Source organism: Puma concolor, chromosome B4, assembly GCF_028749965.1.
Source record: "Puma concolor isolate L17-30 chromosome B4, mPumCon1.1.hap2, whole genome shotgun sequence".
In the NCBI taxonomy this organism is placed as follows: domain Eukaryota; kingdom Metazoa; phylum Chordata; class Mammalia; order Carnivora; family Felidae; genus Puma; species Puma concolor.
In genome coordinates this window covers 70,654,908-70,682,362 of record NC_141673.1, presented here as the reverse complement: position 1 = coordinate 70,682,362, position 27,455 = coordinate 70,654,908, and the positions used below count along the sequence as shown (strand labels likewise).

At 38.9% G+C, this 27,455-nt stretch overlaps 1 protein-coding gene across 4 annotated transcripts in view; it reads right to left on the bottom strand.

The window, feature by feature from the left end:
- Positions 1–27,455, bottom strand: part of NELL2 (neural EGFL like 2) — a 400,719-nt gene that overhangs the window by 283,874 nt on the left and 89,390 nt on the right. For all 4 annotated transcript variants that reach the window (XM_086713602.1, XM_025930858.2, XM_086713604.1 and 1 more), the window contains one exon: positions 4,842–4,992. In XM_086713602.1, coding sequence (XP_086569728.1) covers positions 4,842–4,992 — 151 coding nt within the window. The remainder of the gene's footprint in view (positions 1–4,841; positions 4,993–27,455) is intronic.

The window sequence follows — 27,455 nt, the reverse complement described above, 5'->3', positions numbered from 1 at the left end:
AGGGAGTTAGCTTCCCTCAGGGTGCAGAAGAGCTCTTCCATGAACTAGGAAGGACCTAATGGAAAGGGGGACCTGCTCCTAATCACTGCCAGTGAAAGGATCAACTATTCACTGTGACAGGCATTTTTCAACATTGATCTGGTTTATAGCTAACCAACCAGTGGAGCACAAAAGTTCATTCACTTTATCCAGACACATATTTTGCAAACTAGTTCTTCTAAGTGGAAGAACCTCAGGCAATTACACTGAACACACTTAAACACTTTTTGGACATTTTGCTTGGATTTTTTCATATGTAAGAATTTGATTATCTCTATTTTAATTTGTATCCGATGATGGAATAATCCTTGGGCATTAAAAAATAGACTACAAGTGAATATTTGTTGACATGGGAAAATTGTCAAGATATTTTGCTAAATTTTAAAAAGTAACTTGTAAAACATGTACAGTATGAATCAGTTTTTTAAATATTATATCTCTACCCCTAAGTAGACATTTATAACTGAAAATATTAGTAGAAACTATCCCCAGGTGGTAAAGTTACAGATGATTTTGACTTCCTTCTTTGTAATTTTCTTAATTTGTAAAATTTACTATAACTATCATAATATTTAAAATTTGTAGCATAATTAAAATTTCCACCTTCAGTAGGATCCATTCATCAATATGTGAGCATAGAACCCACACTACTTCCTGAGGAAAAGCTTGGCCCTGCTCTTGAGAACTGCCTACTTCAGGAGGAAACGGGCATCTTCCATTCAGGTGTGTCCTTGTCAGGCTCCTCGGTTTTTACATAAAATGTCAGTCTTTCCTCCAACTTAATTGCTATTGCTGCTCAACACTTAATTCTCACTGAAGTGTCAACAAAGAATAGCTACAATTCAAGTATTTCTGAGAGAAGTCTAACTTGAATTCAGTATTATTCTCATGAGAAAAGCAATTTATATGGAATATTGCCTTAAGGACATGGCCTTTTATTAGAGTTTCACGTCAGAGGCACTATTGGAATTTTGAGCAGGAAAATTTGGCTGTACAGAACTTTCGTGCATACTACCAAGGGCCTCTGAAGGTACAGTACTGTTTCAAACACCTTCACACGTTGATGCAAGTTCCTGGCATCTCTGTAGCTTTGCTTTTCCCTCAGTGCTTTACAGCATGATGCCACCACCTGATATGAAGCCCTCTGGATTCATTTCTCTAAAGACACTCATTACATCTTGCATAAAAGGGCATAGGAGAAATATGTCTCTGGTCTCAGAACTAAAAACAATTGCATTATCTTAATCATCCAACTGGGTTTCTATTTTTCCTTTGCCCTGATTTTCATATTTCATTGTATTCTTATTTGTTGTCCTGTAGATAGCCCTATAAACCACGCTAAATTTTTTGTGAAGCAAATCAAAGAATAAATACGTAAGTGTTCATGATACGATGAAACTAAAAATAGGAGTCAGATTAAGACTAAGGAAAGAAAGAACTTCAGCAACCCCACAGAAAAAAAACAAAACACACACCATAACACAAGATCTGTCAGGGTGCTAAAAGGTTAGGAGATATCACAGTATACTGGTGAAAACACCACATTCAAGAATCAGAGTAAGTGGATTTGGGTCCTGATTCTGTCACTAACTAGCTAAGTGGTGCTATGGGAGGGGGGAAGGGGGGGAATGGGCAGAAGAGAAGGAAGTCTAACACTAGACCCTGAGGGCTGGCAGGGCACTGAGGTTAAGCCGGCTGGCTCTGGAATCAGATTACCTGAGTTTAAACCCTGCCCTCACTTACTCTTGGGAAACTTCAACAACGTAAGCTCTCTGGGTTTGTTTCCCCCCTTTTTTTTTCCAACAAAAGTTAATTTTATTTACTTTGAGAGAGAGAAATCCCATGTGTGGGCACGAGTAGGGAAGGGGCAAAGACAGGAGAAGAGAGAGAATCCGAAGCAGGCTCCACGCTGCCAGTGCACAGCCCATCATGGGGCTCTGTCCCAGGAACCGTGGGATCAGGACCTGAGCCGAAACCAAGCTGGACACTTAACCCACTGAGCCACCCAGGCGCCCCTGGGTTTGTTTTTCTTAACTGTAAAATATGAATGAGAATAGTGACTTTGTATGATTATGGCACTTTGTGGAATTTTTTTCTCTAGGTTCTCAAGCACTTTATATGGATTTACAGATGAAGAACCTGAGGTACAGAAGAGTTAAGTAATTTCCACAAGGTCACAAGGCCAATCAGTGCTATTGCTATGCCTGGAATTCACAGAGCCCATCTCTAGACCCGCACACTTAACCACTGCCCAGTCCTGATGACAAAACGAGCTAATTCACAGCGCCTGGCACACGTAAGACTTTAATAAATAAACAAATAAAAAGAGCCTTGCAAACCTAAATGATCTTTTATATCCTAGAAAGATACACCATATCTCAAATATATTTGATACACCATATCTCAAATTTGTAGATGATATGAAGAATGAGTAAGTAAAACAAGGAATTACAGAATTAATATTAAATTCAACAAGTATAACTGGAAAGCACAAGAGCTGAGCACAAAAATTTATGTATAAATATGTTCATCATGGTGTTATTATTAAAGTTAAAAAAGGAAATGAGTTAAATATCCAAAGTGAGGAGCAGATCAAATAAAATATGGCATATCTACATGCACAGACAAAAGAACTGGGTTAAAATATGGCAAATTTTAAACATTGGTCTCCTTTTGGTAAAATGATTTGTATGAGTTTTTCTATTTCTTTACAATTGTCTGCTTTTCAAATTTTCTACAATGAAAATATATTGCCATATTAATTAAAAAAAACAAATATTATCTTTCATTGAAATAACTCAATAAAAATTCCTACATGTTTTCGCAAATCTACTTCACAGGAAAAGTAAGAAAAAAAAATCTGCCTGATGACAAGTTATCCTTCCTCAGGTCCTTCACCAAGAATCTACCTGATGATGGTCGGGTATTTCGGTGGTCCATATACTTATTGTTTAAGATGCTAAAAAAACCTTTTTTTTCCATACTATCTTAGTAAGTGTTAGATTGAAAGTATAGAGATTACAAGAAGTCTGTGCTGGTCAAACGTTTGTAGAGTTATTCATTATATTCAACTCCAGGGACCAACAAAAACATTGCCCATCTGGGATGCATATAGATGAGGGCAGTAGACCTCAAGAATTGCTGTCAATTAAGTCTAAAGAGGAGCAGATGGAGTACCCAGCGCTGGTTAGCCCTGAGACAAGAAGGGTAAGATGGGAGGCTGCAGTGACCATCATGGATGTAAGGATACGCCATCTGGAAGAAGGCTGGACGAGTTCCATGTCTCTACCAATGGGGTGGGGGGTGGGGAGTTACAGGGCAGAAAAATCTAGTGCCCAAAACACAGGGGAAATTTCTTTTAGCAAGCAGAAGTCATCAGCAATAAGACAAGCTGCTCTGTAAAGGAACAACATTCCTTTATTTTATGTGAATCATGTTGCCTAAAGCCCAACTGAGATGGGCTAAGTCACAGTACTGTAATGTAAGCAAGGAGGTCTGATATCAATCACTTGAAGACCAGTCCTGTCCCTGGGACCAGAAACAGACCAACGGGAAAAGCCCTAGTGAACCCTTGGAAATGGGACCTGTCCCTTTCTTGCTCTGCCTTGAAGATCCTAAGCCAATTACCAGATAAATGTTATCATGGCATCCTCCTGTCAAACACAGGCCAGGACCTGGGAGGAAAGAAACCCAAGTAAGGGGTTATGCCAACCCTCTCGGGCTATAGATGGAATAATGAGGGGCCTTGATGCCTTGAGAATAATCCAGGTAGAGTGTGATCAGGAACCTTGCTCTCTATGTCAACTTGCTGTATCTTGTTCACCACGTATATGTGCTTCTGTTTGCCCTTTAGTATTTCATAAAGATTTTCAAAGTCCCAGGCTACCTCATCCCTGGTAAGAGAAACCAAGAAAAGAGGTTTCTCCCCACACCTTAACAAGATCATAAAAACCATGTATATATTTCAAACACTTATTAATCTTCACAACCACCCATGAAATAGGTACTATTACTCTCCCCACAGGTGAGGAAATTGCAGCACAGAAAGGCCATGTGACTTGCTCAAGGTCCATAGGTAGTAAGTCATGGAGTAAGTATTCAAAATGGGAACACAAAGGAACTTACATTGTCAGAACTGTGGTAATTCTTTCACTCAAGGGATCATTTAGAGCTGTTTGGTGTTATTCAGTAACAATCTATGCATATGCCAAGCGTCATGAATGAGTTTCTCCTTCCTCCCACCCCCTCCTCCCCATTACTCCCACCAGCTCTCCCCTAATCATGCTTCCACACATGTGAGAGACTGGGAGATACTAGACAGAATTTTGATTCAAAACACATGCAAGAATACAGCTGTGACTGCTGCAGTCTAAGAGATGCATCAAGAAAGAAGTTATCTGTCAGTGATGAAAATTATGACTTATTAAACTTAAACCTAGGCAACTTCCTAAAGAAACTAAATATAGTATTTTTGTGGCTAACTATTCACAAATTACAAAGAAGTATGTTTAGCCTTAACATTGAGGAAGATATCTCATGAGGAATTTAGTCATTAATAAGCGTGTCTCAGGAACAGTGATTTCTGTGTGCTTTTAGCAACATCAAAAGCACCAGCTAGCTTCTTTTGCATCTAGGCTGATTTCAATTACTTGTGTTTGTGATTTTGCATAATGTAGCAAAATTATTCTAGCTGTTTTATTCCAATCTTGTATATTGGATATCTTGATTTTGTTTACTTCTTTTGAATGTCTTCATTTAACCATATATAATGAAAACACAAAAAAACCAGCAGCCACACTCACCTGTGATCCAAGTGGTGAATGGAGAGAATAACTCCAGAATTCAAGTGGGTCTGTTTCAGAGTCACTAAAACAGTAAATTCATGTTTATTTCTCAGCTTCTGAAAAAACTGTTCAGCTGTAGCAGTGGATGCTTTTATACTTCTGGGAGTATCTAAAAAAAGAAACATACATTAAATAGATTAGAATTTGGTTTTATAAAGTATCCTTTCCATGAAACATCTTTCAAAAAACATTATCAAGTAATAATTGATGAATACCAAGTTTCAGACTCCTTCAACAAGATTTTTTGCTACAGGGACACCTGGGTGGCTCAGTCGGTCAAGCATCCTACTCTTGGTTTTAGCTCATGTCACGATCCCATGGCTCATGAGTTCAAGCCCCGAGGCTCTGTGCTGACAGCGCAGAGCCTGCTTGGGATTCTCTGTCTCCCTCTTTCTCTGTCCCTCCCCAACTCACTCTCTATCTCTGTCTAAATAAATAAATAAATATTTTTTAAAAAAACTTTTTGTTACATATAACACAGGACAGTAAACCAATTACTGGACTCGTGTTTCAGGAATTCTTTTTCTTTTTTTTTTTTTTAATTTTTTTTTAACGTTTTTTTTTTATTTATTTTTGAGACAGAGAGAGACAGAGCATGAACGGGCGGAGGGGCAGAGAGAGAGGGAGACACAGAATCAGAAGCAGGCTCCAGGCTCTGAGCCATTAGCCCAGAGCCCGACACGGGGCTCGAACTCACGGACCGTGAGATCGTGACCTGAGCCGAAGTCTGACGCTTAACCGACTGAGCCACCCAGGCGCCCCTCAGGAATTCTTTTTCAAAAATGTCACCTCTGGGGCAAAGAATCAAAGGATTCTGCTTGAAGAAGTGTACTCCCAAGTTTTCTCCTTACACATACCCTATATTCTGGATACCACAGCCACATCAGTGTCAACAGTGAGCAAAAAGATGTACTTCATAGACTAGAACCTAAAAGACCATGTTAGAGCCATTTAGCTTTTCTGACGCCTCATGACAGAAAACTGGATTTAAATCTATGTGCCACCTTCCACATTGATATCCTTAGCCAGAAGGCATGCTATAAATAGATTTTTTAAAAGATCATTGAAATTAGTCACTCTCAGCCTTCTGCGCAATGGATGAAACATTAAGATCAAATTGTCTTACCATGCTGTCGAAAGAAATACATAGAACTTAATTCCAATGTCCTCTTCTCCAGACTTAGAGAAAGCCTACCCAAGGAAAGTATGCGTGGGAGAGCAGAAACTTTTACCCTACACTTCTACCTGGTTTAGTCCTGCACTCCAAGACCCAGGGAGTGGGACCTAGAGGCTATGGGGGCAATACAGATAGAAATGGATTTAGTGGGTAGGAAAAAACCATTATTCAAGCCATCTGCTAACTGAGCATAAGGCTCTCCTATTCATAGTGTGTGCAAAGGGTTGATGGGAGCCAGAAATACAGTTTATGTTGTTCTCAAATCATCCTCCTTGTTTCTATGCTTTAGACTAGGTAGACTAAGTAACTAGACTTACTTACTTTAGAGTAGGTAGTCTAGGTAACTACTAAGCAAGTAGATCTCAATGGAAAAACTACTGGCATTTAGAAAGAAAAACCCATCCTTGTGCAAAACTGTCCCATGCTTTGCAGAATATTTAACACCCCTGGTTCTGGCCCAGTGAATGCCAGTGGCACCCAACCCCCAATCACTGTGACAACCCAAAGCTTTCCCACACATTTCCAAGCATTTCCTCAGCAGCAGTGTAGCAGAAATCTTGTTGAGAACCACAACTTCAGTGAAAGAGTTTATAGGATTAATCTAAAATTCCATACCATCCTAGCCCCACAAATTTGTGGAATAAAAATGTACCCACATGATCTGTGCCCATCACTGGGAATGGACAGACATGGAGAAGCCTTCAAGATACCCACAAAGTAGTGGACGAGACAAATGATCCCAGTACAATGAAAGAAATGCTGTCATACAGGTAGGTACCAAGTGTGGACGGATCACAGATGTAAAAGTAGCCAACATCATGTGGAGGGAAAAATCTCATAAAACAGACGACACTTGATCTGGAGATCACCAGGTAGAAAAGAGAAAGAAAAGCATTCCAGTCATAGGAAGAGCTTGGGAACCCGCAGGAAGGTGTAAAAGGGATTTTTGCTCAAAGTTTTAGGAAAAATAAATTTCTTGCTTCAAAAAAGCAACTTCCTCAGTCCCATCGAATATTCACAATTCAAAAGTAGAACAATAATCTGCAATTTCTGCCATGGTCAACATAATAGTTTCCCCTCAAGCTCAATCAGGGATAAGATTGGCTGTGGAGGGGATTCCATACAATTCCTCCTAGCTCCAAAACTTTCCACTTCCTCAAGGAGGCATACCAAATGAAATTCCATGAGAATAATTCATCTAGTGTTAACTTTTTATCCACTCTAGTCACAAGTAAATCATTCCCAAACTTCATCACTTCATCTTAATTTGATAGATAAAAGCAAATTAAAATCAAATTATAAATATTTATTATGCTTCCTCCTCTTTCAACCAGGTAGAGCTTCAGCAGCACCCTTTGTCTTGCCTAGTAGGATGACAGATGGGGATGCAAATGAGAGAAGCAGAGAAAGGACTACACTGAATACAGAAAGGAAGATGAAACCCAGAGAGAGAGAGAGATCCAAAGATGTGGTGTGGAGAGCTTGAGCTCATCCAGTGAGAGAAAAGAATTTAGAAATGCACCACAGCTGCCTTACAAGGTGAAACTTTTAAAAAAGAGATTCTTAATGAGGGTTTTTAGGAAGTTTTGTCATTTGGTATGCATAGAAAACCTTCACTAATCTCTATATTATCCTCTCCTGCTTTTGGAGTCAGATTTGTGGGGAGAGTTGACAGGTTGTCTTATTTGTGAGAGTTTTCTTTATTTTGTTTTCAGATGAAATGATATGTAAAGATTGACCTTAAGAGGAATAGAAGGATCTAAAAGAATGGATTACATTTGAGTATCATTAATAAAAATGTAAGACACCCTGGTTGAAAACATGGTGAAGGAATCTATAGATGAAAGAAACATTTTTTTTAATTGATCAGTCTATACTTTGGAAATTTTTCTCTGGTGGCCACACAGAAAGTTATTTGAAGAAAGAAAAAAGTTGAACGCAGGGAGAACTCTTAAGAAACTCTCACAACTCAGATGATCATTGACTTTTTTGTTAGATTTCACATATTTTAAACATCACATATTGACATCCCTACACTTCCTTTCCCAAACCAAACCATCCTGTGCAACTTCTCCTCCCAGTTCATTATCTTCCATCTTGCTCCCTCTGTGAGGGCAGAATGACTTACTGGAAGGAGGGCCCCTCCAGCACAAACATGGCCAGCAGAAGCTCCATTCAGCTCATGCTATAGTGACAGGAGAAATAATATTGGGTTTTGTTTTTTCTTCCATCTAGATTAACCAAGTTCATTACAGAGAGATTTTAAAATGGGCTTGCATGAAATTCCCACCCGTGTTATGCAGAGGGGCAATATGGAAGGCAGTGGGAGGGAGAGAACCTGACCTGACTTACTATGGCCTCAGGATGGTCTACTGACCTGGCAACGCCAACCCAGGGGCCCAAGACACAGGTGAATATTTTTAAGTTTCTGGATTGTGACAGAGAGAACTTAAAGGAAGTATATAAATCATGATTGCATCATAATTTTTAGCTGTTGACAGAACACCATCTCTCATCAACCCTGACCTCATCCTAATATTACTTAAATCTATTGTTGCCCTTAAGAACATGTTTTCACATATTCATCATGCTTGAGTCCAGGAAGGACTTGATGGGAGTCTGAACTCTCTGAAAAGCATCAGAATAAATAGAAGAGGAAGAATTCAAGAGAGTTTTAGAAAACAGAAGAACTGGGTCAGTGATAAAACACATGCAAAAGGCAAAAGAAAGAGAGAAAACTGAAGTTAATTGAATCTAAAGTTTCTAGCTTGAGAGACTAGATGAAAGGAAATGCAGTAGCAGAATGATGGGATTTCACTTTTAGAAATGGTTGGGACAGGGGGCGCCTGGGTGGCGCAGTCGGTTAAGCGTCCGACTTCAGCCAGGTCACGATCTCGCCATCCGTGAGTTCGAGCCCCGCGTCAGGCTCTGGGCTGATGGCTCAGAGCCTGGAGCCTGTTTCTGATTCTGTGTCTCCCTCTCTCTCTGCCCCTCCCCCGTTCATGCTCTGTCTCTCTCTGTCCCAAAAATAAATAAACGTTGAAAAAAAAAAAAAATTTTAAAAAAAGAAATGGTTGGGACACATATGTGGAAGTGTCCAATAGGAGGTGGGCACTATAGAACTTGATCTCATGAGAGAGGTCAAGGTTGGCAATATAGAGTTAGAAGTCATCAGAATATAGTATCTAAAATAATAGGTGTGCCTGAGTAAATCATAGGAAACACAAGAATGAGGGTATGAAGGATGGAACACAGAAAAACTAAATCTGGGGGTGCCTGAGTAGCTCAGTAGGTTAAGCATCTTACTCTTGATTTAGGATTCGTGATCTCATTGTTTATGAGCCCCTCATCCAGCTCTGTGTTGATGGCACAGTCTGTTTGGGATTCTGTCTCTCTGTCTCTCTGTCTCTCTCTGTCTCTGTCTCTCTCTCTCTGCCCCTCCCTCAGTCACTCTCTCAGAATAAAAATTTTTCAAAACTAAATCTGTTGCATACACATATATAATGTTGCACAGCTGCTACTATACAACATTTATCCTTCAAAAATGTATAATGATATATTTTACCCTTTGAACCCATATTCCATTTTGTTCTCACAAAGCTCTGGAAACTAGACAGGAACAACCATTACTACGTCCTTTTTCAATGAGTAAAACAAGCCAAGGAACAATCCTGTGATTCACCCACAGAGGTGATAATGCCAGAGGCATTATGGGGATGAAAATTTCTGGTCCAGTGTTCTTTCCACTAAATCATACTGCCTCCTGAACATGGCATGCTTTATCCACGCTTAACTGCCACTCACAAATATACATGCAAATAAGAGAGCACCAACATAGAAAATAATCCAGAAAAAAAGTAATGATATAAGATAACATTTTTAGTTCTTTAAGTGACTAGCTTAGTAGTGATTTTAAGAAAGGTCACATTCCTCATTTGCATTTCTGTTTCTCAATTTGTAAAATTAACATTCCTACCTTCCATTTTCATCTAAAGGATTATACAATGTTCAGAGAGACTTCTGAGTTCCCACAGTTATTCATATAGACCCAGTTCGAGTCTTCACCGGAAAATCAAGTCAAAGAAACCATCATGTAAGAGTTAATTTTAGAATTAATAACTCAATATAGGTATGTGTGAAGCAACGTCTCAACAAGGCCTCCTGCTAAGGAACCAAACATAGAAAAATGAAGTGTGGTGGCTATCAGAATGAACTTGGAGCCCAGAAGAATAAGATTTCAATGCCAGCTATGCAGATTATTAGCTATGCCTGGCATGTAGTAAACACCATGTGTTGGCCATTAGGATTATGATACTTATCATTATTACTCTTCCAAGCAGTGAGACTGTGGAATCAGCCAAAACTACCAACAGCCATGATACCTTTGTGGTGATTTCTGAGCTTACTTTCATTCTAAGCATCCCCAACTCTGCCATAAATGATCAGTTTCCACATTTCAAAATTGGTATAAATGTTTTTGGCAATCAAATTATTCTTAAGATAAAATCCTGCCTACCACTCTCTATTTCTGCAAAACAATGAGTGATCATTCATTTACGAACAAAAATCAATGTAAATTGAATTTATTTTCAATGAAGGGCTGACAGAGATCATTTGAATTGCCTCTTCAGGAAAAAAAAACAAAAACAAAAACAAAAAACAGGCTGATAAAAGTGGCCTTTAAACACTACTACAAAGCCCCACAGAAAAACTTATCAACACACCCATGCTAGAGTAAATCTTTTTAATTGGAGAACTGCTTGGGTTTAAAACAAAACTCTGTTTCAATGTTTTCCATTTTTATTGTGTACAGAGCCCAAAAAATCCCACTATAAGAAACAATTCATGGCATTTTAAAGCAGTTATTAATAAGTAATGAAGTAGTTCTGAAGCAATTACATCAAAATATTCATTTTTTTGTCATGGGACTACCAGAGTGGAGTGATGCATTCCTGTGTGGATGTAGTAACCATTTCTAGGGATTTCCACCATGTGCTATGGATTCCCCATATACATCACAGTTAGGGGGATACAGGAGAGAGAGAGAAACTGGTTTATTTCAAAAATAAGACTGTAGGCGCACCTGGGTGGCTCAGCAGGTTGAGAGTCCAACTCTTGATTTCAGCTCAGGTCATGATCGTAGGGTCATAAGATGGAGCCCCAAGTCAGGCTCCATGCTGAGCATGGAACCTGCTGAAGATTTTCTCTCTTTCTCTCTCTGCCCCTCCCCTGCTCTCTCTCTCTCTCAAAAGAAATAAATAAACATTTAAAAAAACAGACTGTAGATTAATGGAACAATGTATGTGATGGCAAACATGGGTACTTACTGAAAAAGAGAGTCAGACTGGAGCTTCTTTCAGTATTTTTAGTGTGTTAGCAAAAGTAAAGAGAAGGGATTTGTCCATCTACCAATAACAAACCGGCAAGAATTATTTTCTTCTTTTGCACTTAAACTGCATTACTACAATTGCCATCATGAATCGCACGAGTCTCTGCCACTGACAGGTCTCTATCCCATCTGCAGTGTATAGAACCTAAATTGATTTTCCCCCACATAACCAGACTAATACAAATACAAAGTACAAATTCAATTATAAAAACAGTCTAATCTCCAGCATAAGATGGTTGACTTAGAATGTGCCAAAACTCACCAAATTACTTTTTTCTTCAGTCTCTGACTATGAAAGGCTGTTATCTTCTGAATTCAGGTTAGAAATATACGAAGTCAGAACTATTAGTATAGTTCCTATCCATCGCTCTTACTCTCCCTTCAATATATTCATGCCTTTATACTGCAAACTTGCAAGGCAAAGTAATGGTTACAACTTTAAAAGCCATTAATATTTGATTAACACTATATATGCAGTTTGCAAAGTCCTTAAACATGAATAATCTCATGTAAGCCTCAGAGCAACATTGAATAAATGGGATTATTGCTCCAAAGTAATAGAAATTACAGATGAGGAAAGGGAGGCACAGAAAAGCCAAGTAACTCACCATCATCACCATACATGGCTCAAAATCGGAGCTCATTTTCTGTGAATTCACTATATTAGAAACTTGTTGGTTCGAACCTCAGACGCTTCCCCAGTGATATCTGAAGCAAGCTCTGAACATAAAGGGCAAGGAGAAACAGAACAAAGAGGCAGGCCATTCCAGATTGGGAGGGGGCAGTTTTAATAAAGCAAGGGAACTTAGAGGCTTGCCCTGGGCAGCCGCAAGACGCACAGATCTCTACATCTGCGTGCAAAAATCATAAATTTATATAGAAGCCTTAACTGGATTCACTCAGTTTATACCAATCCAGATGGTCTCAACAACACACTGCTCTCTCATGGCCGCATCCCTGAAAATGACTGCCACTGTGGGAATGGAGGGCGGAGGGCAGAGGGTACATTTCAAGGAAGGGGATGAGGTAAGGAGCCTCCAATTGCCCAGGGCCAGCTCAAGGGTCAATTGGAGGTCACCTCCTCTCCTCACCTCCTCTAACAGAACTATCAAAAGCAATTAGGATAGGATAAATGAACAAACCCACCAAATTCAAGTGGCAGAGCTGGGATCTCAACCCAAGCCAACACGCTTCTTATTATTACACGATAGTGTCCTACTAACATGATGGTGATGCACACTCTGGAGAGTAAATAAACTATCATATTAAGTTAACTTTTATAAAAATATATTCTGAAGATAAATACGTTTTTTCTTGATCTTCAGATTCATTTAGGCTACACCAATCTACAAAACTATATATAATCTTTAGAGAATCTAAACTACTGAGATAGAAACTGTACTTTTAATCAAAACCAAAAGTTTTTTTTAAACAAATGTTTATTTATTTACTTTGAGAGAGAGAGTTGGAGGGGCAGAGAGGTAGGGAGAAAGGGAATCCCAAATGCACTGACATGGGGGTCAATCTCATGAACCATGAGATCATGGCCTGGGCTGAAATCAAGAGTCGGACACTTAACCAACTGAGTCACCCACGCGCCACACCAAAACCTTTTTTAAAAGACAATTTTGAAACAATTCTCCTTAAAAAACTATTGGGCAAAATGTTGTGAGTACCCACAAGTTTTTAATGGGGCAAACCCCCATCTAATGATGCCCATCCTCACCCTTCAGAGATCTATATGCCCTTTACATTACTAGGTTAGTATAGTGCATACTCTTGGAAAGCCAACGTCCTCTTCTACATTTTACTTGAGAATAAAATTTAGTGAGGTAAATCCCAAATCCATCTCAAAAGTTTCTTTCAAATCAACAGCTAATTATAATTTGATTCAATGCACAATAAGCATATATATCCTCATGTATTATTTACAAAATTATTTGTTAGCTTAATGCTGTGAATATCCAACCACATAAAAACATACAAATGTGAATACAATCAGATTTAAAACATAAGCTTCAGCACCATCCAAAGAAACAAAAACAAATAGCAGGTTCTACTCCTGGAGTTAGCAACTAAATGGTTTACTTTAAGCAAATCATTTATGACTCATCTGTGGGAATTTTCATTAATGAAGTGCAACAAAATTTCATCAGGATGTAGGAGGGTGACAAACAATAAAATGTCTGTAATTTTGAGCTTAAAATTACAGTATTAAAATTTTATACATAACACATATAATACAAGTTATTTAGAGTATTCCATTTTGTTTTGGGTCTAGGTTAACAAGCAACTTTCTGATAATAATTCGGCTTCCCAGGTACATTTTCCTTCAGAGACAGCAGTAGTAATTAACTACACGGGTATTCTGGTTTAGTTCACTGTTATAATCTTTGTTGTAGATTAAAATTAAAATCAGCACTTGAGTATGTAATCAGATTAATGCTTTTGGCTTGCGTGAAGCAGTTCCTTAGAACCTCACCAGTGAAATTACCAACTGCTTTGTTACCAGAAAAATTAAGAGGATAAATGAGCTAAACAATATCCCTCTTTATGATCTCTACTCCCAACTGGAATACTGCTCAAGACTAAGATTAAATGGGTAGAAATGTTAAGTAAATAACAGGGATGATGACAACGACAGTGATGGCAATGTAGATGACAATGTCATCTACAACCTTAATAGACTGGCTGTATTCCTGTGTTAAGACTGCCTCATTATCTGTAGATAGCAGTCTCAATAACATCATTTGAATATATGTAGCAGACTTAAGAATCAGTAATTTGCTAGATCTTTATTTAAACCAATCTGAATGAAATGTATTATCAAATTGAACCCAAACTGAATGTGCACAATTCGTCCGCTAATATCAAAGCCAATGTCTTAAATACGTAAGTAAAATTAGACTCATGGACTATCATACTTTATGAAACTTTTATGCTTTTGCTTTTATGCTTTTATGATTTTGCTTTGACTAGAGCAATTAAAACCTTGAATAAATAAAATGTATGAATGTCTTTTTAAAAAAAGAAAAAAACTTGAGTTTTCACTGGGCTTTTTTCACTGGGCTTACTCTTAGCAGTACATCAAAGGTTCAAATGCACCTTCATATACTGACACGTTATCAGTGTATGAAGTATTGCTTAAATTAACAACTTACTCATCTTAGCATTAAACTGTATAAATTCATGAACTACATCATTTTTCCCTCTTGTAAATTATCCTATATAGAGTATCCTATATAGAGTGTGTATGTGTGTGTGTGTGTGTGTGTGTGTGTGTGTGTGTATATCTTAAGTGCAAATATATATATATATCTATATATATATCTTAAGTGCAAATATAATTACTCTTCATAAAGTATTCATATGTATTAAGAGAGTAACTATAAGTGCAAAAGAAAAATGTACATATGCTAATTTTTTAAGTGAAAACTGAATCACAAGTTATTCCTTTAATTTCTTTGAGGTCTGATCAGATTCATTCAGTCCCTGAGAAGGATAAGAGAGAAAAAAAATATATATGTCCCTTCAAAAAATCTGGCTATCTTTTTATCCACATGTGTGCTGATGTTCTGGCTTGGCTTTAGTCAAATTATTAGTGTAAAAAGAAAGAAGGGGCGCCTGGGTGGCTCAGTCAGTTAAGCACCCAACTTTTGGTTTGGTCATGACCTGTGGTTTCGTGAGCTCGAGCCCCACATTGGGCTCTGTGCTGGCAGGGTGGAGCCTGCTTGGGAGTCTCTCTCTCCCTTTTCTCTCTGCCCCTCCCCCACTCACGCTGTCTCTGTCTCTCTCAAAATAAATAAACTTAAAAAGAAAGAAACTTAAAAAGAAAAAAGAAGAAAGAAAAGAAAACTAACAGGATCAAGGTGAGATCTCTACTATATATCTTTAATAGTTGACTGACACCTATTAATCGGCAAGAATAAGGAATAGGGATCTATAACATACAGTTTTACACATTTATATAAAATGTTATGGTTATACATTCTACAACCTCAGATTGCACAAGCAGATTCTAACAGAATCTTTGCTGAATAGCCAAAGAGATAGGATGTAGTGCCCCATCAATTATGCAGAGCTGAAATGCTGAAATGCACAATTTCATCTTCCACCTAATAGGCCAATTTGACCTGAGACATCAATTTTGGGAGTTTGTTCTGCTTTATCCTTCTTTAATTATAATAATCAAATTATTTTAGAATAACAAGACACAAAAATATCAGTTGCCATGATTAATCACCCTATCAAAATTGTGCTACATTTTTTTTTTTTTACTATTATCATTTTCACTGCAACAAAGAACACAGCATTATAAGGTACAAAAGGACACAGAGCACAGAATAGTCAGTTTCTCAATCCACAGTTTCAGACACTAGCCCCATGTCAACTCCTGCCCTTGTCTCCCCAGGCCCCGTATCTGCCTCCCCTCAGTTTCTGGGCCAGTTATAATGATGCCAGAAAATCAGAAGTGGGGATCAAGAATTAAGTTATTTTTCTCAGGGATTAAAAAAACAAAGAGCTCTGAAAATTTGTGCAGCCTCTAAAATAATCATTTCCCAGCCCCACTACATTGGCCCCAGCTACAAGGCTGAACTTCTGCTTCACTTTCCCAACCTAGAACTCTCAGCTCTGCCCTGCACACCAATCTCAAGTTCTGGTGTTTTGCCAGGAACTTGCCGATTCTCTCTGCTGTGCCTCTGGAATGGATGAATCTGCTAAAGTGTGTCAGAATGCTAGATCCATCAAATGATGCCTGCCTGACTTTGAATTGTGGGGGCTACTGGACTTGTCCCGTTTACCAGACTAGATACCACTCCCACCTCCTACTCATCCTCATACCCTCCCCATCTTTCTCCCTCTTGGAGTTTTTCCCAAAAATTTGTAAATTTTTACAAAATTTACAATATTGTAAATTTCTCTACAATACATTCACTAAATGCTGATACTATCCCTGGATAAAGTACAGAAGATTCACTTACTGACTAAACTAATCTCTGGATTTCACCTTACCAGAAGCTATAAAATTGCCACTCTCAATGTATCCATTTTTAGGAGCCTTAAATCTAATCCCTCCAAGCTAGTGTCTCTCCCATTTCAAGCTTGGATTTCTCCCTAAGTGCCCATTCCGGGGCTAAGGATTGCCTTCAGTTTCCTATTCACTTTAATTAATTCAACAAATATATAACTGAGCACTTGCTATGTGCTGAGCATTCAAAAATGAAGATCAAGAACAATCCAAACTAGGAACCATCTACCTTACTGTCGCAGAGATGCTAGTTGTCCTCCAATGGCAGTAATTCTCTCCTTTTTAGTAATAAAACACCCACATATCTGGGTACATGTCTATCCAGCTAGAAACCACATTCCCTAGTTCTCTTTGCAACTAAAGTGGCCAGGTGACAAGTTCTTGTCAGCAGGATATAAGTAAAAGTGACCTATGCTACAATCCAGATTTTATTATTAGAAAGGAAACTCATTGCCCTCCATTCTCCTTACCCTCAGTCTGGAATAGGGATATTGAGGTAGTAAGCCAAGCTCTTCAATGAGGACAAGGGCAATGAGGGGCTAAACTAATAACCTCATGTGGCAGAGCCACCCAATATCCCTGGAACCTCTGATTGTTACCTGAGAGAGATATAGATGTCTTTGCTTTGAGCACTTTGAGATGTTCTTGTTTGAGAAAGGCATTTTGGGTGTCTTTTTTACAGGAGTTTAGCCTATTCCTAAGTAATACATCTCCCCAAGTTTCCTATGACTCATTCAGAATTGAGTGGGATTCTTTAAAACAAGGATCAGCAAAATTCTCTTCATAAGGTCAGATAGCAAATTATTTTAGGCTTTGCAAGCCACATACATCTCTTTTGAATATTCTTTTAAATTTATTTTTATTATTTTTTTACAATCATTTAAAAATGTTAAAAACCATTCTTAGCTCAAGGTGCCGTACAAACTAGGCCTCAAACTGGGCCCACAGGACCATAGTTTCCTAACCCCTGTAAGCAACAAATAACAGATTTAATTTCCCATATTCACTTTATAGCTTTAGTTAGTTATGTTTATGTTTAGAAAGGGAGAAAATACAATGTGATAAAGGCTTAGTAAGAGAAAGTCTAGATGCTGTGCAAGCAGAAAAGGAAGGAGGTAAATTCTGCCTGTTAACTTGCCTTCATCACTACTGCTGATACGTACATTCGGGGCATATCCTATCTTCTCTCATTCTATGATGCTTTCCAAGGGCAGGGATTGATTTTGTTATTCTCCTTGTAGGCACAGCCCATGCAGAAAACAATCAATAAGCGTGGCCAATTGTCTTGTCCATTGATGACTCTCCACCTACTTCTATGCCTTTTAATGACAAGGTACTGTTGTCTGTTCAAGTCACTAAGTAAAGGTTACAGATTTCTTTTGCTTTCCAATATTCTTTTGCATCGCCACCTAGCTTAACATTATGATTTATAAGGTGGAATAAAGGATAATCCCAATGAACTAAACTGAAATGATACAAAAAAAAATTACAATACTGTTTTATATTGTTCTGTATTTAGACCAAAGACTCTCTCCTTTCCCCTTGGAATATGAACCAGCAAGTCTGCGTGGGGATCCTAGATTTACGAAAAGAACTTAGTCCTTTGTAGCATTCAGAGATGAGCATGTTCCTAGAAAAAGGAAAAATAGCGAATTCAAAACTTTCCCCTTGGATGCTGACAGTGTGGGTTGAGTACTTTCTTAGAAATGTTAGACATTTCTAGAATGTCAGAGAAAATAACTTTTAATTGAATGGTCAGAAATACCTCCCAGAGCCAAGGGAAAGCACTTGTCTTCTTTCATCTCCACATCAGTTTTGGGGATAGCTGTGTGTTGACCTACAAAGAATGTTCAGAACACTTACTGAATTAATGTTCTTGTATTTTTTTTTTCTTTTGCCGTGTAAGATTAGATTGGGAAAAATTTCAGGAAAGAAGTCTACACAGTAGTCTATAGATCATTTCTTCACTATGTTTTATCCTCTTTAAGACAGAAGAGAACTAGGCATTAAAATAATCTGGGAATTATATTGCAACAATTCTTTTCCTTTCATGACAGCCCATAGCTCTGATGGTTTACTATGCACTTTCATGATTTTTCAGTGTGGCATTTTGTGCTGCCTTATATCTTTCTCTGCTTCTTGTCTAATTGCTTTCTATACCAGTCTTACATCCTCAGAAAGATCAATTTTAATCTCCTTGAGGGCAAGCGAGATGTGTATATCACACTTTCTCCTATCCCAATAACTACCAGCAATTAGAACCTAAGACAGAAGTACAATAAATATGTGTGGAGCAGAGTTGAATTAATTTTCCTTTTCAAAGTTGGGAAGGTAAAACAAACCTAGCTCGGCAGTGTAAGGAGGAGCTGCTCTCCTCCCCTCCTAATTCTCCACTGAAGCAGGGTTTACAACCCGGGGCTCACTGTGTCACTCTAGGCGATACCTGATCATCTCACACACAAACACGCTTTATCCTGCACAAAGGTTTATGGAGCGGTCCTGGGAGGCACGGCCCATACTAATTAACAGGTCCACTATCTCATTAGTCCAGGCTAGGAAAAAATGGTTAGGGTTTAAAATTCTATTGAAACTAGAACACCTGAATGTAGCTTAAGACAGCCGTTTGCTTTCACAGCTGAATTTCCTATGTGAATGCTATTCCAGGTCAGATATTTCTTCCTCTTGGTTCATACTCCACTTCCACAAGACTGTTTTCTTACTAGAATTTGGAAGATACAGTGAGTCTTCCTACCTCATACCGCATTTAGACAGATCTGGATTACACACAGATACGTGAAAGATATATTTCCATTTCTAATTTAGGAAATTAGGCCCAATATCAATAGTATATTTCCTATTTTAATACCACCATCCAGTGATCCAATCACATATTTCCTCATTTACATACCTCCTCTCCCTTATCTGTACAATTTCATATTCATTTGCTAAAAATATACTCTAATTTTGTTTTCCTTCTGATTTCTTATTTTTAGCATTTTTATTCATTCTTCCCTCCTGTTTCATAAAATATGTGTCTAAATGCAAAAGATATAAATACAGTATATAAATACGTGTGTGTATGCGTGTGTGAGCATGTTATACATACACACATACAAACACACACACATACACATTTTTGTATGGTCAATTTATGATTCATAAATGTGACTATTTCCAAAACATCATTGGTCAATCCGTTTTTAGGACTGTGGCCTGCTTTTTTACACAGAAGCGATAATTATACATGATGGTTAGGTCCTCAGAAGATTCAACCTACTACAGTATGTTGTAGCTGATTTGAACCCACTAGATTCCAGTATCATGGATCCAGCAGGCTGAACCCAGAAATTCCTGGCACCTCGATGGACAAAGGAGAAATCTGGAAGCCAAGATAAGGTAGAGGGAAGGGATAACTAAAGAAGGTGTAGACTAGATACTGAAGAAGAGAGCCAGCAGTTCATATCTGATAGTCAAAGACATGAACGTGAACTCAGGCTTGGTTCACCTTGGGAGATGAAGGCAGATGAAGCAGTATGCATGAGGCATGGAGATGTGCAGAAGCACGGTCCATTCGTGGACCTAGTAGTATTTTACATTGCTGTAGCATAAGGTGTGTGGGAGGGAGGGAGGTGGAAAATGGAAGCAGTCTAGACAGGTGGTTAGGAACAGATCATGGTTCTGTGATCAGCCTTTTCAGAGACACTGTGTTACTCAGAGAACTGCAAAGCTAAGATGAAACCAAGCAGAAGCCCAGTCATATGAAGTGGGCCAGGAGAGTGGGGCATAAGGAATCAAGTATGACTCAGCAGGCATGTGACAGCACAAGGCTTTTCTTGGGAAAACCAGGCACCAGTTGTTAGCACAGAGAATTCCAATCAGCTGTGCCCGGCACTAGTGGAGTGAGACTCCTGTCCTGGTCAGAACTGGCTGAGGAACCGAGAATGATCAGCATGCAAGGCCTTGGGTACCCAAGCTTAAAAGTGTTGACACTGACCACCCTTTACAGCCTGGCCTCCCCGTGAAACCACATTCAAACTTCCCACTTAGGACCCTAAGAATGTCTGCTCCCTAAGCAGCACCTGTAAAGAGAATGTAGAGTCTCCTTCTCTGACCCACAGTAGGCTATAGGAGCAAAAGCAAGAACTTGAGCTAGCTGCTCCTGGCAGCAGAAGGAGGGTGAAGAAACTCCAGGACCCCAGCACTGATGAAGAAAGACTAGAACACTCACAAGCAGCGGGGAAGAAAGAGAGGTAGTCCTGGAGTGAAGGGGACTCTCTAACTGGAGAGCCACTGGCATGAAAGACACATCCCCACTCTTGAAGTATGTTTGGCCAGACTGGCAGTGTCCACACATGGATCGGGGTGAGAGGTTTGTGATGCTTAGGTTTGGGTGAGCGTGATGGGGAAGCTGGGGCTAATAATTTTCTTCTTTTGGTGGATTCTTCTAAAGGTAAAAGAGATATTTTTTTAAAGAGATGAAGAAGGATCTTGTACTTTAAGAGGAGAGAGGTATAGAGAGCATGAGGTGGCCCCAACAGTGTTAGATGCTGCTGCCCCTTAAGGAGCATAGGCCGCCACTGTGGCCACCCTGCAGTCAGAAACAGCAAGTTCCCAAGAGTAGGAACCAGGCCTATTTCACTTTCATGTCCACTGTATACTTAGCGCCTAGGATAGTGCCTGTCAGACAGTGAACCTTCTACAAATATCTGTTGAGTGAAGAACAAGAGCTAGCATTTACTAGTGCCTCCTTTGTGTTAGCTAACTAGACATTCATAGTGTCTTTATTTTACAGAGATGGAGTTCTCGGCCAAGGTTCCTCAATCTCAGCACTACTCACATTTTGGACCAGATCATGTTTTGCTGTGGGAGGCTGTCCCCAGTATTGTGTGCTTAGCAGCATTTCAGGCTTCTGGTAGGACTCCACCCCCAATAGCAACAACTGAAAATGTCTGTAGACATTGCCAAATGGCCCCTGGGGGACACAATTGGCCCTGGTTGAGAACCACTGCCTCGGCTCTCTAGCTGGTAAGTGGTAGGAGCAGAGTCCTGTGCTCTTAACCTCTGCATTACGGCTGCGGAACGAGGACACTACAGCCAGCATTTAGTGACTGCTTACTATGAGCCAGGCATCACGCTGAGCGCTTTCCTATTTCCTACATCAATCTCATCTCATTATCACCATAGCTGTGCATGTGGATAGCTACCTTTGAAACCACACACTACAGAAGAATAATTTCAAAGCATTTTTCTTAACAAGTTGATTCATATCTTCCAGATACTTTTTCAAATATTTTTGAAGGACTCAGAACTACATTTTGGTTTTTTGATTGCTAAGGCCCTGACTTTTCTGTCCAATTTTTGGTAACAGCAATGTTCCTTTCAAAACCCAAAAATGGATTAAATTGTCCACATTAAATCAATTCAGATTTCTATGCAGCATTAGGGATTTATATTGCTCTGGTTGTATTACAATATCCTAAAATCATCTTAAAGTAGAAGTGCAAATCACTGGAGAACAGCTTCCTAAAGATGTGAGCTCCAAGAGTAAAATGGCCTTTGTGAAAGCTGCACAGGAGGCTGCTTGACTAATGCTGCAAACATGCTTCACAGAAGCCTCGGCTCTCTAAGAACAACACAAGCAAACCACAACCCAGAGAGCTCATCTCCATCATTTAAAAAATTTATCTAGAAACTGAAGTCCGAGGGCCTCAATTTCACATCCTTTTACTTGTCTTTAGTATTTAGAAGATGTAGCAGGAAAATATCCCTTATTAAAGGTAATAAAGCCCATGGAGAAATATGGTACCAGACTTTGGTATCATGGTGTCCCCCAAAGCACAAAAAGGATGTCTGAAATTGTGTCAACAGAGAATACACTGAGAGGTCAGTAAAAGCACTTACCTTGACCATACTGAAAAACCAGCAACCACCACTCACGTGGAACAATTGTGAAAAATGGTTTTGGGGGTGCCTCGGTGGCTCAGGTGGTTAAGTCTCCAACTTCGGCTCAGATCACAATTTCATGGCTTGTGGGTTCAAGCCCTGAGCTCTTCATTGGGCTCTCTGCTGCCAGCCTGGAGCTGACTCCAGATACTCTGTCTCCCTCTCTCTCTACTCCTCCCCTGCTCGCCTTCTCTCTCTCTCTCTCAAAAGTAAATAAACATTTAAAAAATGCTTTTTGTAAGTAATGTCAATATGAACTACATAGGTAATATACAAATTATGAGTACCAATCTTTCACTGCATAAATGTATCTACATTTTTTAAAATTTATTTATTGTTTATTTTGAGAGAGAGGGAGAGAGCACAAGTAGGGGAGGGGCAGAGAGAGAGGGAGAGAGAGAGAGAAAATCCCAAGCAGGCTCCAGAGCCCAATGCGGGGCTCGATCTCATCAACTGGGATATCTTGACCTGAGCCAAAATAAAGACTCCAACGCTTAATCAACTGAGCCACCCAGGAACTCCTGTACCAACATTTTAAATAAGCATTAAAAAAAAATTTTTTTAATGTTTATTTATTTATTTATTTTACTTTTTTTTTTTTTTTTTTTACATTTTTATTTATTTCTGAGAGACAGAGAGAGACAGAGCACAAGTGGGGAAGGGGCAGAGAGAAAGGGAAACACAGAATCCAAAGCAGGCTCAGGCTCCAAGCTGTCAGCACAGAGCCTGACACGGGGCTCAAAATCTTGAACCATGAGATCATGACCTGATCAGAAGTCAGACACTCAACTGACTGAGCCACCCAGGCGCCCCTAATAAACATTTTTGAATAAGTGTATGCACTTTGCAATCCATGTTTATTGAGTTTCTATGCCATTTCCATCATTTTCTAGTTTAAAAAAGTTATTCAACCTCCTTGGGCTTTGGTAACCTTGGCTCCTACCTGTAAAATGGGAAGAATAATAATAGAACATAGGGCCATTGTCAGGATTAATATATATAAACCACTTAGAAAAGTACTTGGCTCATAATAAGTGCCCAATTAGTATGTCTGTCTCACACACATACATATGCAGGCACACACACTTTGATACTCAAAAAATTCAAATTGATATGCATGAACAAATTTGTGTGTGTGAATAAATATCTAGGAAAGCCTCAATGGCAGATAACTGGACATGTCTGTAACTCTTACAGCAGAACCAAAATACTCATATTTTTATTACATCATGAGTGACAGAAAAGTCACAGGAAGAACAGAACACTTCCCCTAATAGATACGGATATGAACAGTCATTTCAATATGCACATCATCAGCTTTTAATAGCCACAACTGTAAGTGAGTTCATCAGCTAAGTGGGAATATATTGAACTATGAAATTTTCTTCTCCTGGTCTGAAAGCATAGCTTCAACATCTGAGAAGGAGGAGAACCTGATGACTGCAGGATAGCAACTTCCAGTATGTGATGAGGGGGTTCAACTTTGCACATCCCCCACACCTCCCGATGCACACACCAATCTGTGCACATGAGTGATTTATATTACGCCACTTCCCGTTCTCATTATGATCTTGGTAAAATTTTCCTTATTCCTTTATACCATCTGTGAAGGATTATTCTCTACCGTTGTACTAATTATGCCTCTGCAGCATAGTTAGGTGCCTCTTTGGTAACTTCAGTAACACCAAGCAAAAAAATTTTTTAAACATTAAGACACTATAATCACTACTAGAAAAACCAGTCTATGTTTATGCTTTCATGTTAGTTATGACAATGGTAGTAAAGAAAAAGAAAATTGTACTGGGAGAGACCAGAGATGATCCATTATATACAAATGATATGCAACGTAAGTCATAAAAAAGGATTATTTGTAGCAATGACTCAAATCAATGTTTTAAGCATCCAGAAGACTTCTCTTCATAAGTTCAATTAAGAACATGAGCATTAGTATATGAAACCAGAAAAATCCTGCACTATCCTTAGACTAATATCACTATTCAAATAATATCAAAAAACAAAAAGGCTTCCCCAAAAAGTCTCTTCAGTTCTATGTAGAAATAGTAATATGAAATGTGTATTTGTAATAATCTAAATCAAAGCTCTTTCTGCTACTCGAATGTTTTCCAAACTTCTAATACAACTTACTTAGTTAAGTTTTCACTTACAGACTATCATTCCCTCAGTTTGCTGTCATTGAAAAAGACCATAATAATTCTGCTCTTCTCACCCATGATAACACCATTTGCCTGCCATCTGGGGACACAGCTTTCTGCTGCTTTCCTGGCAGCTGGGCTTGGCTACGCTGCTTAACCCAGGCCTTCTCAATTCCCCCCATGAGCAGTGGCAGCACACTGGCCAGACAGACACCAAAGGTCAGGTTTCCATTCTGAGTCTCAGTTTTCAATGTTGTCTTATCACTGCTGCCCTTTCAACCTCACCCCTGGCCACGCTCCCGTATGCGTGCTGCATTCCGTCCACACCAAGCCACCACGTGCACACCTCCAAGCGCACCAAACTCCTGGATTCCCCATACCATTGCAAATGCTGTGCTCAGAAGCTTGAATGCCCTCCCTTACCTCACTGGCCTGTCAAACAAGCACGTAAATGCTTTCCAAGTTCCAGCTCAATCAAGTATCCTTCTCCAGGAGGCAGTCCTAAAGTCCCCACTAGGGTTGGTAGAAAATGCCAGTCCACTGAGTACCACAGAGCTTACCATATTGCAGGGCATTTAACTGATTTCACACCAGTATCTCTCACTATACTTTGAGCATCTTGAAAACAGTACTGTACTCAGGTCTTAATCTATCCCCACGTGGTTTTCTTCCTGACATAATTTAAAACTCAATAAATATGAATGGATTAGTAATAATCCTCATTTATCAAGAACCTACTAAGTACCATGATTTTACATTTTTTCATCTCACTCAACAATCTCATAAGGAAATGACAGATAACAAAAACCAGATTTTTAGTCACCACAGAAGACAGCCTCCCTGGTGATGGATGGACAAATGGAGAAATGAATGACTGAATGAACAAACAAAATCTTTCAAGCACACTGAAATACTGGAGGTAGTGATCTGTCACCATCCATTGGCTCTCTTTTCCTTTCCACCCCTTCCACTCTGGTTCAAGATCTCGATATCCCACTTCCAGATTGTTGCAATAGTCTTCTGGTCTCCTGCCTCTTCACATCATTCTAAAAGATTGTTTATTTTTTTTAACGTTTATTTATTTATTTGGAGAGAGAGAAAGAGAAGTAGCACGTGTACGCGGAAGCAGGGGAGGGACAGAGAGAGAGGGTGAGAGAGAAAATCCCAAGCAGGCTCTGCACTGTCATCGCAGAATCTGAGGCCCATGACCTGAGCTGAAATCAAGAGTCAGACGCTTAACTGACTGAGCCACCCAGTAGCCTCTACAAGATTGTTTATTAAACTGTATGAGCGTGGATGCATTCCTAAGAGTATTTAGGTCAGCTATAAGAATTGTATCTTTTTGTAACTGGTTATGATACTAACGTTTAAGATTAATATTAATGTACTCTTGAACATCTGGAAAACCACCTTCTGGAGAACTGTCAGGAAATTTCAGTACCTGCCTTATGTTTTTGTTTATAACTGCATTAACCTCAGCAGTATTATTGTAATTGTCACAAACAAATGTGAAAAGATGGGTGCCTGGGTGGTTCAGTCGGTTAAGCGTCCGACTCTTGATTTTGGCTCAAGTCATGATCTCACAGTTCATGAGCTTGAGACCTGCATAGGGCTCCACTCTGATGGTGCCAGGCCTGCTTGGGATTCTCTCTCTCTCCCTCTCTTTCTGCCCCTCCCCCTCTTGCTCTCATTCTCCTTCACTTGCTCTCTCTCAAAATAAATAAGTAAACTTTTAAAATAAAGATATATGGAAGTAACACACATAAATGATGACTTTGAGCCAAGAGATGGCTAAGTTATATCACAGAATACTGTATCCACAGCATTATTCACATATGCTATATACACAGCAAAGTGATAGAAGAATTGAGTCATGGCACAGTGCATACATTGGGCTTGAAAGAATCTGCATCCTAACAGTCACTACCATATTTACATTGTAAACAACAATTTAGCTCTTCAGCAAAACATTATCCATCATATTAAACTAATATTGTTAATTTATATTTATAGCTTTGTTTGTGTTTAAATTGTAAATCTGCCTTGATTTAAAAGTAGTATAAATAGTATTAGCCAAGGAATTTAAATGTTTTTCACTTAGATAAATTTAAGGAACAGTAAAATACACATAATTTAGGTGTATAATGGGAGTCAACAAAATTTTTTTTTCCTTTTTATATAATACATGGTTGAGAGATACTGGCTAAATCATTCCAGTCATTTCACACAGTGGCTCTTTTTTAACTAGTTAATGTCTCTCCATAATCAAAAAGTCAAAACCCAAATTGGTCCAGAACAGTTTCAAAATGTGTATGTTGGAATGTATCTTTTTTCTAGATTTCTAGCTTAAAAAATATTGTAATATGAGTAAGTCAAAGGTGCTATAGGAAATGTAGCAATTCATTTTCTCTCCTTTTTTCCAAGGTAGGAATATATCAAATACACAGAAAAGAGATATTTTTAAAAATGTTGAAAATGTTGTGGCGCCTGGGTGGCTCAATCGGTTAAGCGTCTGACTTCAACTCAGGTCGTGATCTTGCCGTCCTTGAGTTTGAGCCCCACATCGGGCTCTGTGCTGACAGCTCAGAGCCTGGAGTCTGCTTCAGATTCTGTGTCTCCCTCTCTCTGTCCCTCCCCTACTCACACTCTGTCTCTCTCTGTCTCAAAAATGAATCAACATTTAAAAAAAAATTTTTTTTAATGTTGAAAATGTCTTTCTAAGGCAGTTGTTAATGTGTCTGAATTTGAGGAGATAACAAGTGGTTTTGCAAAACACTATGAGCAGGCAGACCCCTAAGCTTGGTATTTTTAATATTCTGAAAGTACTACTTTTTGTTGGTATAATGACCTATTGGGGGAAAACCATAATAATTTTATTAAA